At 39.9% G+C, this 9515-nt stretch overlaps 1 protein-coding gene across 1 annotated transcript; it reads right to left on the bottom strand.

The window, feature by feature from the left end:
• Positions 1-2220: 2220 nt before the first annotated feature.
• On the bottom strand, positions 2221-8392 carry rnf41 (ring finger protein 41). Its single transcript, XM_037684686.1, has 7 exons — positions 8333-8392; positions 7406-7512; positions 4682-4791; positions 4314-4585; positions 3472-3607; positions 2736-2839; positions 2221-2642 (listed from the first exon to the last, which is right to left on the bottom strand). Exons 3-7 carry the CDS (start codon positions 4769-4771, stop codon positions 2291-2293), a joined length of 954 nt encoding a protein of 317 aa, XP_037540614.1. The 5' UTR covers positions 4772-4791; positions 7406-7512; positions 8333-8392; the 3' UTR covers positions 2221-2290.
• Between the last annotated feature and the right edge of the window lie 1123 nt (positions 8393-9515).

Below are 9515 nucleotides of genomic sequence, written 5' to 3'. Positions count from 1 at the left end.
TATATATATATATATATATATATATATATATATATATATATATATATGTATGTATGTATGTATGTATGTATGAAGGCACTATAAACCCTTCACTCTTGCAATGTTCTAAACAATGTTTCTACTCTAAACACTCTAAAAGAGAACAGCATGTCATGATTTCCAAGTATCTCTGCAGACAAATACAGAAAGCTATCGGGCCACATCTGATTGGACATTAAAACAAGGCGTATCTGGAGGGCCACATCTGATTGGATGAAAACCCCTTCTCGTGATTTCAGCTCTGTGACTCAGCCCCCTTTGCCATCTGCAAGCGCTCTCGGTCACGCCTACTTTTCCGTTGCAGAATGAGATGACACGCGGCAGAAGGAAGCTTCTCCTGCAGCTGTGGGCTGCACATATGTGCAGCAGGTGCTAAATAATTTAAAATAATTATTTTAAATGATTCCATGCCGCGCATGTGGCTCGTCCATTAATCAGCCAATTGCACGCCATGTCCAATCTTATTTTGAAAAACCTTGATAGAGCGAGACCGTGATAAACGAAGCGTGAAGTAGCGACTACTGTACAAATTAACAGGCATGAAAAAAATACTTGAGTTGTGAAAACCCCCAAATCATAGTTTTATTCCAAATGTTACAATCCTTCACTTATCTTTAAAATTTATTTTAGACTAATAGTTTGTTAAATTGTGACACTCTGAAATGGTTTTCATAGTATTAAATAAAACCTGACAGTTCATTTGAATTAATGTCAATGTAGAACTGCAATACGAGTGAGAGGCACGGTCATCGTGCAGCACACCACATGAACTGAGTACACAATAGATGTGACAAGTCAGACTGGGCATTTGGAAATGCACAATTTCTCATTCCACTGACCACAATGGTAATGGATTAGGCCCCACAATGTGGACGGAGAGGACGACAGACAGGGAGAGTATGTGGGTGTCTGGAAGTGAAAAGGAGGGTGAGTCAGGCCAGATCCTCCTGAAGTTCAGTGGCTAAACTTGTCTTCACTTTCATAATCCTGATTACTTCACAGCTCAGTTCATCAACACCCTCAGTTTTCGTATGAATCAGTCATCTGATGTACTCTTTAGTCCCCCACAGCTCTCTGATGACATGATGAGGTAAAATGAGGAACTACATTTTATTCCCAACCCTTCTTCAATTAAAGAAAAAGTGAATTTTAACATTTTATTACATTACCTGTACAAGATATATAACAGACATGATCAAAACATTAACGAGAATAAACAAGAACAAAGGGCACAGTCCACTTGCTTGGGCTTTTACACCATCAGCTGAAGTTTTGCTTATCTTACTAGAGCAATGAGAGTAATGGAAAAGCATCTTTCTCTTCAAAAATATTAAGGACGACTTCACAAACACTTATACAATCTTCAGGCTATGATTAGTCATAAAGCATCACTGAAAAGTGGTTTGCCAGCTGTGAAGAACAAGATCTATATTTAAATCTGAAACGGAATCATCTGACATATAAAATGATCTCTTTTATTTTTCAAATTAAACATATTCAAATGTCAAACTGCGAATTAAACGTTTCAGCTGGACCCAACTTACAGACTTTATGTACAACAGAGGCAACAAAGAAAACACTTAAACCTCCTCCCCACTCTTTTTTCCTTCCAGCAATAAACTGCAAATTCACCCAAGGCAGTTTTCCATACGTCAAAAGGTAATATCTTCAAGCATGTTTGCATTAAAGGCAACACAATAAATAAAACAAATGGCACAGATGGTTTGAACAATCTAAACTGAGAAGCACAACGCCTTGTGAAATATTCACAAGAAACTAAATGCTAAAGCAAGCACGCAGAAATCTTCAGATCCTTCCAGACAGTAACACTTAGCAAACAGAACTGAAACAAACGAATCACAAGCTAATTACAGTGAGGAGTATACCATTTGTAATTGAATATAGTATTTGTATTTACAGGTATTTATACAACGGAGGGCATTAAATGTTGGTTTATTACCATAATAGGATCAGAACAATCAGATCACATAATGCACTAAATACAAACCTTGTAAACATGTCTCACCGTATATCCTCGACATTGATCAGATTGTTTATAGTTGCCAGGTTCATAAAGTATTTGTCCTTACTTTAAGGCATAGGTATCGAGCTTAGGAGTGAGCCTAAGATTTTATTTTAAATAAGCCAGATTTTTGCAGATTTCACTTCAAAAGAGGAAAAAAACTCCCCATAGTGAAAGCGCTAAATATTCTCACTTGTCTTTGAATCGATGCAGGAAACTGTACAGTGATCAGATCTCCTCCACTCCGTGCGCAAAGATCATGACGAGGCCGGGCTCCAGGATCATATCCTCCCCCATATGCTGATTCTCACAGGCCATCACCACCACTGCCTGCTTGCCAGGAATACGCTTGGCAACATAGTTCTCATAGTAGCGTCTGTTCATCTGCCGTGTCTCTAGAGTGGCCAGTCCCTGCGGCCAGTTACGCTCGTGGGCGTTCTCAATCAGGTCGTTCACGATCGAGAGAGGACAGCCGCTGTCGATGAGGGAGCGTTTAATGACCGCCTGCAGCACAGCATCCGGAGTGGAGATCATGCCACCCCAGCGTGTTACTCTGGCTGGCTGCATGGAGTTCACCCACCTGAAGGTATAATTAAATGAAAAGGAGAGAGACATTTTGAAGACTAGCTTGATATTAAAATAACTCCTGAAAGGAAACGGAAACTTCACTCACTCCAGGATCTCGTTGTACTCGATGCTCTCCTCCAGGTTTTGCAGGTTGGGGTTTGCACTGCGGATTGCTCTCATGTAGGCTTTTAGCAGCTGGATATCTCGTTTCTGGACATTAAAAACCACAAAGAAGATTTAAAGAAGATGGACATACTACTGCAGGGCTACTCCACTAAACTGCTCATGGGGTCACAGTTACTGAAAGCCAGCAGCTCAGGGACCGGACATCCAGCGATTAAAGTCATTATGTAAATAAACCAAGTTTTACGATGATCTGTTACCTTTTAAATTTGTTTATTTTATTGCATTGAATCATAAAAGCAATAAACAGAACCCAAAACTCAAACTCAGAACCCCACAAAATAAAAATAATAAAATTTATTTTTTAAATGAAGTCATTGGTGGGCTGGATTGAAGTCACCCATGGGCCAGAAATGGCCCGTGGGCCGCCGGTTGACTAACCCTGTACTACTGCGTTTAACAGAAGTCCATTAAATTTAAATGACTAGTCTGGTAACCACTCTTCATCACTGGCTGTGGTCACTCATTACAATAAAGATCTTGTTCTTATTAAAGCCACTTTTATGAAGATATATTGTAGCAAAATCAATGAGGCTTTATGAATGCATCAAGATAATTTTCAGACAAAACACTTAAACTAATTAACCTATGAACTTTTGTAAAACATGATTATTGAGGACAAGACACAAGAAGTGCTTTCTCTAGCAAAACAATCTTACTTGTTCCCCCAACTGGTGTTTATGTTCTGCCACGGTTTTCTCCAGCTCTGAAATCTTGGTCTGTTGCTGCTGGACGACGCCCCGCAAATGTTTGATGCAGTTATGATTGGGCAGCTCATCTTTGGGCATTTCAAGCCTGAGACACACAAACAGAAAGAACAGGGGAAAATGTAATGAATACAAATGTAACATACCCAGGTACGTGAAAAGAGGGTAGATATCATTAAAAACAATTGAGGCAGCTGTGGCTGAGTAGTTAAAGCAGTCGTCCTCCAATGCAAGAGTTGGGGGTTCGATTCCACCAGCAGTCACATGCCGAAGTGTCCCTGGGCAAGACACTGAAACGATGTGTGTCCCATCGGTACATGAATGTGATAAAGCGCTGATTATTCTTTGTATAGATCTAGTAGAGCGCTGTATGAATGGGTAAATGAGGCAGATTGTAAAGAGCTTTGAAATCTTGATAAGATAGAAAGGCTCTATATAAGCACAGTCCATTTACCATTTATATTGTATATATTTGATTATAGGATTCTGTTTCTGTAAACTCGTCACTGTTGGAGATGTGATATGTGCATCGTCTTCATCATATGTTCCCATATGATGATGAAATCTACACCAAAGTGGAGCAATGGGCAGCTATTTAAGCTGCACAGGAAGCAGTTAAAGAATAGGTGTCTTGCTTAAGGACGCCATGACATAAGGGCATGGCATGTGACTTTCTGGTTTCAAGTCAGCTGCCCACAATATAAGGGGTTTAAGGAAGAACATAGATTTTGTTCTTTCTTTTAAAAGCTAAAAACAAATTTATGGTCAATACAAGCAGTTCTTCTAAAACTCACCCACAGCCCTCCTCACAGTTGATGGGCCTTTTGGGGTTGTGCTCACAGTCCTTGAGGTGTGACTGTAGCTGGTCCAACCTTAGTGTAGCTGTACAGCCAAAGCTTGCATTGTCACAGCTGATTTGAAGTTTGGAAAGCATGTTGCGCATGATGCGGGGCACAGGTCTGAGGTGAGCTAGGGTCACCACTGTGCGGTCAACAGGACAGATCTGTTGCTGGGCAAACCACTGTGTTATACATGCGTTACAGAAGGCATGCTCACAGTGTGGAGCCTGAAATAAAGAATACAATACAAAAGATTAGGACACACCATGGAAACATTACTTGTAGACCATATTTCAGCCAATGCTATAGAAAAGGATACTTGCCTGCACCGGTTCCTCAAGCACTCCACTGCATATAGGACACAGCAGGTCTTCATCAACCTCACCCTGGAATCTTGTAATGTCGTACCCCATGGTACACTACCCACAACCTCCTGAGCAACACAACATACAAACAAACAAATAAATAAATAACATTTTAAAGCAGCTTTAGATCACATGCACAATTGCAGATTGGGTGTACATGTTTGAAGAAAAAAAAAAAAATCACACACATTATACTCTTAAGTAGCTGTAAAGGAGACGTCTGGTTGGTTTTAAGCATGTCAGTAAAGTTTTAGCAAGCAGAGTTGTCTTTCAAGTTGAAGTGATAACATTTATCAGTACAGTCAATTTTACTTTGATCCTCTGCTTTTTCTACTTGATTATTGATTAGTTGTCTTTTTTTCACCTTAGTAACCTAACGGACTACCTTATTAAGTTACCTTTTCTGGCTTTTACCAAAAAATTCTATCAGATTTTACACTGAACATTAATTAGTCTGATTACGCACAACCACTCAGACAGCATGTTCAAAAAGAGTTCAGCATGAAAACAACCCATTGAAGTGGAACTATTATTGCTTAAACTAAGATGATGATAAATCTAGGGCTTGGATATAAGCAACACTAAATTTAAACCTGATTTAGGACAACCGGTGAGTTAAAATAATTATCCACAGTAGGGCTGCACATTATTAGAAAAATCTGTGACAATTGATATTATTGTTTAATACAGCAATGACAATATCAAATATTATAAACCCACTTTATTTCCCCTCACTCCTCACTTTCAAAACTGAAGCCAGATTTGGGCATCAAGGCAGCGTGAGTCTATTGCAGGGGTCACCAACCTTTTTGAGACTTAGAGCTACTCCAGATGGACGGAGTGACACGAAGGGCTACTTGTTTGATAAAAACATAAATTTGCATAACCCACCTTTAATTATAGTATTAATAATAATACATTTGCATATATGTGAATATATAATGATGAATGTTAAGGACTCCTCACAATAATGACGTATAATGGTTTAGCATGGCAGATATGATAAATTATTATTGATAATTAGTGAAAAGAACTCTCAATCGAGAACTCAAATTCTAAGTTTCTTTTGGGCTCTTCTGTGTGACTCTAAATTGCTCCAGGTGTCTGAGAGTGTGGACGGTTGTCTGTCTCCGTCTGTGTCCCTGTGATGGACTGAGGTCTGTCCAGGCTGTCCCTGTCTTCACCCAAAGGTGAAGGTGCCAAAGGCAGCTGAGATAGGCTCCAGCCCCCACCCCGAACCTGATTAGGAACAAAGGGGACCTAATAGATGATTTATTATAACAGTAAACAGATATTTACCATAAAACATTTATTTTATTGTAATCTCAAACATTTGAAATTCAGTGTAGTTTTTTAATACACTGTTTTTGTATTTTTAAATGTAACATTAGTACCGATCCTCAGATCTGCAGTATTTTCTACTGATCATCACACCTTTTACTCTTTTTAAACAAAAATATTTTTCACATTATTCATTGCTTCTATTAAAAAGGAGAGGTTCGGTGTTCTCCAGGAAATTAACTGGTTTAGAGTGGCAAAGTAGGAAGTTGTACTCCCATTAAAGAACACGGATAAAGATATCCAGTTTAGGGTTCATTTATTTGCTGTGTTTCTTCTGGCATTTACACACAGCAGTAAACCAGGAAAGTGTAGGCAAATGCTCGAACAGCAAGGATCTGTCTGTGTCGGAGAGAAAAACTAATACAAGCAGCAGGCATTCTTACACGCAGAGAGTTGCGTTCACTAGCGTCAGACCAGCTATGGTGCATTTAAGAGCATAGGAATTATGAACTTGGATATAAACAAGCTATAACTAAACAGCACTTGGCTCAGTAAACAAGACAATTACACATAAACAATGTGGGCTTTCTAACATCTCTCGAGACCTCCATACGTGAAAATGCTTCATGAAGAAACACTGGTGTTTGCTCAAAGCTGCCTTTAACTTCTGGTGTTTTTCAGCCCATCATGCCCTGATAGGTAGCAAGTTAGCATTAAAGCTAATGTGTTAGCTGGTGAAGTGTTGCTTCACATCGTGGTGAACTGATGTTGCCACAACCGCCCCACAAATGAGACATGCACACATTTGTCTTTCATAACTGTTAAAAAAAACTCTTCCTCCCAATCACTGTGAAAATAATGTTTATTTTAAGCCTTTCTGCCATTTCCCCTCTCCTCAGGGAGGTAAAAATATCTGTGGCTGTGGCGCTCACAGAGATCTCAACAGATCTCCGCATCATTCAGAACTTTGACTCCAGACAATTGCTAAGCTGTGTATACGCAAAACATTTTATTCTAAGTTTTCATTAATTATTTTCATTTCAAATCTACATCCATGCAAATGTTAAATTTAAAACCACATAATTAATGACCATTTATATGCGGTGCTCCTTGATGATGAGTGCTATTTTTAAAACATGCCGCGGGCGACTCACGTGATCCCTGAGGGCGACCAGGTGCCCGCGGCACCGTGTTGGTGACCCCTGGTCTATTGAATTGACCAAATATATCATTGGCATGCAGAACATGAATTCATGATGCTTTAAATAGGACCTTATATTAAATGATCGTGGTTTACCGTGGTTCGTTTGTAATATCGTGCTCACAGATATTGTGACAAAATGATAAGGTTTTGATAAGTTGTGTAGCCCTAATCTACAGCACTGTGGTTCTTGTGTTTACCTCATACACAAAATGTCTGAAATATTTCCATTCAGCTCCTAAGATCGTCTTGATGCTTCACATCTGGCAGAAATAATTAGCCTCCTGAACAAGCAATAAGACACTGCCTGCAAAATAAATGATACAGCAATTTTATGGGCAAATTTTTACATTCATCATTTATGCAAAAAAAAACAATCATCTTCCATATGACACGATTAACACTAAATTGAAGCCTAACTTTATACATTTCAAACTGTTGAGATAGATTATTTTTAAGTTACATATGACTATCTGCAAAACTAAAGGGTGGATTAAAATTGTTGGCACCAATTACAATTTTATCTCTTGAGTAATTAAACACTGCATATATGACAACGCAATCATATGATAATACCAACATGAAACAGTACCCTTGACCTGTAGCTATAATGTCATGTGGACTTGTGCAGCTCCTCCAGGAGAACTACAGCATCTAATGGGGTTTGCTCTCTTAGTTAAATGGTTACTGATGAAAAAAAAACAGTAAGCATGCACTAAAGTTAGCTGAACCTCATCGCTTACTGTTCTTCAAATATGCATGTTATTTGACTTCTGACACTAACTTGTAAAGCCCCAGGACAAGTAACTAGAGTAAACTTGTATAGTGGTGAAAAATTATCCAAATGCTTGACGTGGTATATCAGCAAAGCCTGGTTGTCACGATTTATGAATATGCAACGTTTGCCAACTTGCTACCCGTTAGCAGCTACGCTAACGTCGGCTTCCTCTCTTGAATATTAGCAATAGAGCTAACCAGTCTGAGCTCACTTTGACAAAATTACAATGACAAATATGCGTTTACAGTCAGATACTCTATACGAAATGTGACACTTGACTGATATACTTACTCCAACATTAAGTAAAACAAATCTTTGCAACGATTTTGAGTGTTTTCTGGCGTCGTACCGTTCCTAGCAGCTTGCTAATCACGTCCTGGCCGCTACATCATACATTCCTGCGTCCCCGATACCAAGGAGTGCGTGACGTCATGACGCAGAGGTCGGAAACGGCTTCCCAACTCCAAGGCAAGTGGTGACGTAATGACGCAGAAACAATATAAAATTTCATTCATTCAACCTTTAATTATACAGGTTAGGCTCAGTGAGCCACGAGGACTCATTTACAAGAGAGACCTGTTTTAAACAAAGAACACAGATGAGGTACAAACAACAACAGTCATATAAAAACCATATAAAATGAAAAGTAAATAGAAAAAAATGAAACAAAAACTGCTACATTATAAAGCGGTGTAAAATACTAAAAACAGGAACGTCTACATTGGTTTTTGCTATGAACTTAGCAGCTGTTTAAAATCCCTTAGAGGTCAAGGTCGAGAGCTTCAGATCTTTTTGCAAGATATTCCAGGAAACAGGAGCAGAGTAGGAGAAGGTCCTTTAGCCAAGTTCAGTTCTCACTGAGGGAACACTGCAGGTAATAATGTCCTGAGAGCGCACGCTGTAGCTGCACTCCTGGGTACTAGACTTTTTAACAAACAGACCACAGTTAGTGAGGATCCACAACCTCTCCTCCTCCACCATAACCCTCAGCACTGGCTCTCCTCAGGGATGTGTGTTGAGCCCCCTTCTGTTTACTCTGCTCACATATGATTGTGCAGCTACCCATCCAGGCTGTCACATTGTAAAGTTTGCAGATGATACAGCGGTGGTGGGATGCATCACAAACAATGATGAGTCCAGCTACAGGCAGGAGGTGGAACACCTGGAGAGCTGGTGCAGAGCGAATAACCTTCACATCAATGTGAAGAAGACAAAGGAGATGATTGTGGACTTCAGAAGGAACAAAAACACCTACACCCCCCTGAACATAAGAGGATCTGCGGTGGAAGTGGTCTCCAGCTACAAGTACTTGGGTGTACACATGAATGACAACCTCAGCTGGAGCAACAACACCACCAGCCTGATCAAGAAAGCTCATCAGAGACTCTACTTCCTCAGACGGCTGAGGCGAGCTGGTCTGGGAAGCTCAGTCCTCACCTCCTTCTACAGGTGTGCAGTGGAGAGCATCCTGTGCTCCAGCATCAACGTGTGGCATGGAGGCTGCACAGCTGCAGAAAGAAAAGCTTTGCAGA

The sequence above is a fragment of the Nematolebias whitei genome, chromosome 11 (assembly GCF_014905685.2).
Source record: "Nematolebias whitei isolate Nwh7 chromosome 11, NemWhi1, whole genome shotgun sequence".
In the NCBI taxonomy this organism is placed as follows: Eukaryota; Metazoa; Chordata; class Actinopteri; order Cyprinodontiformes; family Rivulidae; genus Nematolebias; species Nematolebias whitei.
The sequence above is the reverse complement of the archived record's forward strand: the minus strand, read 5'-3'. Positions and strand labels throughout refer to the sequence as shown.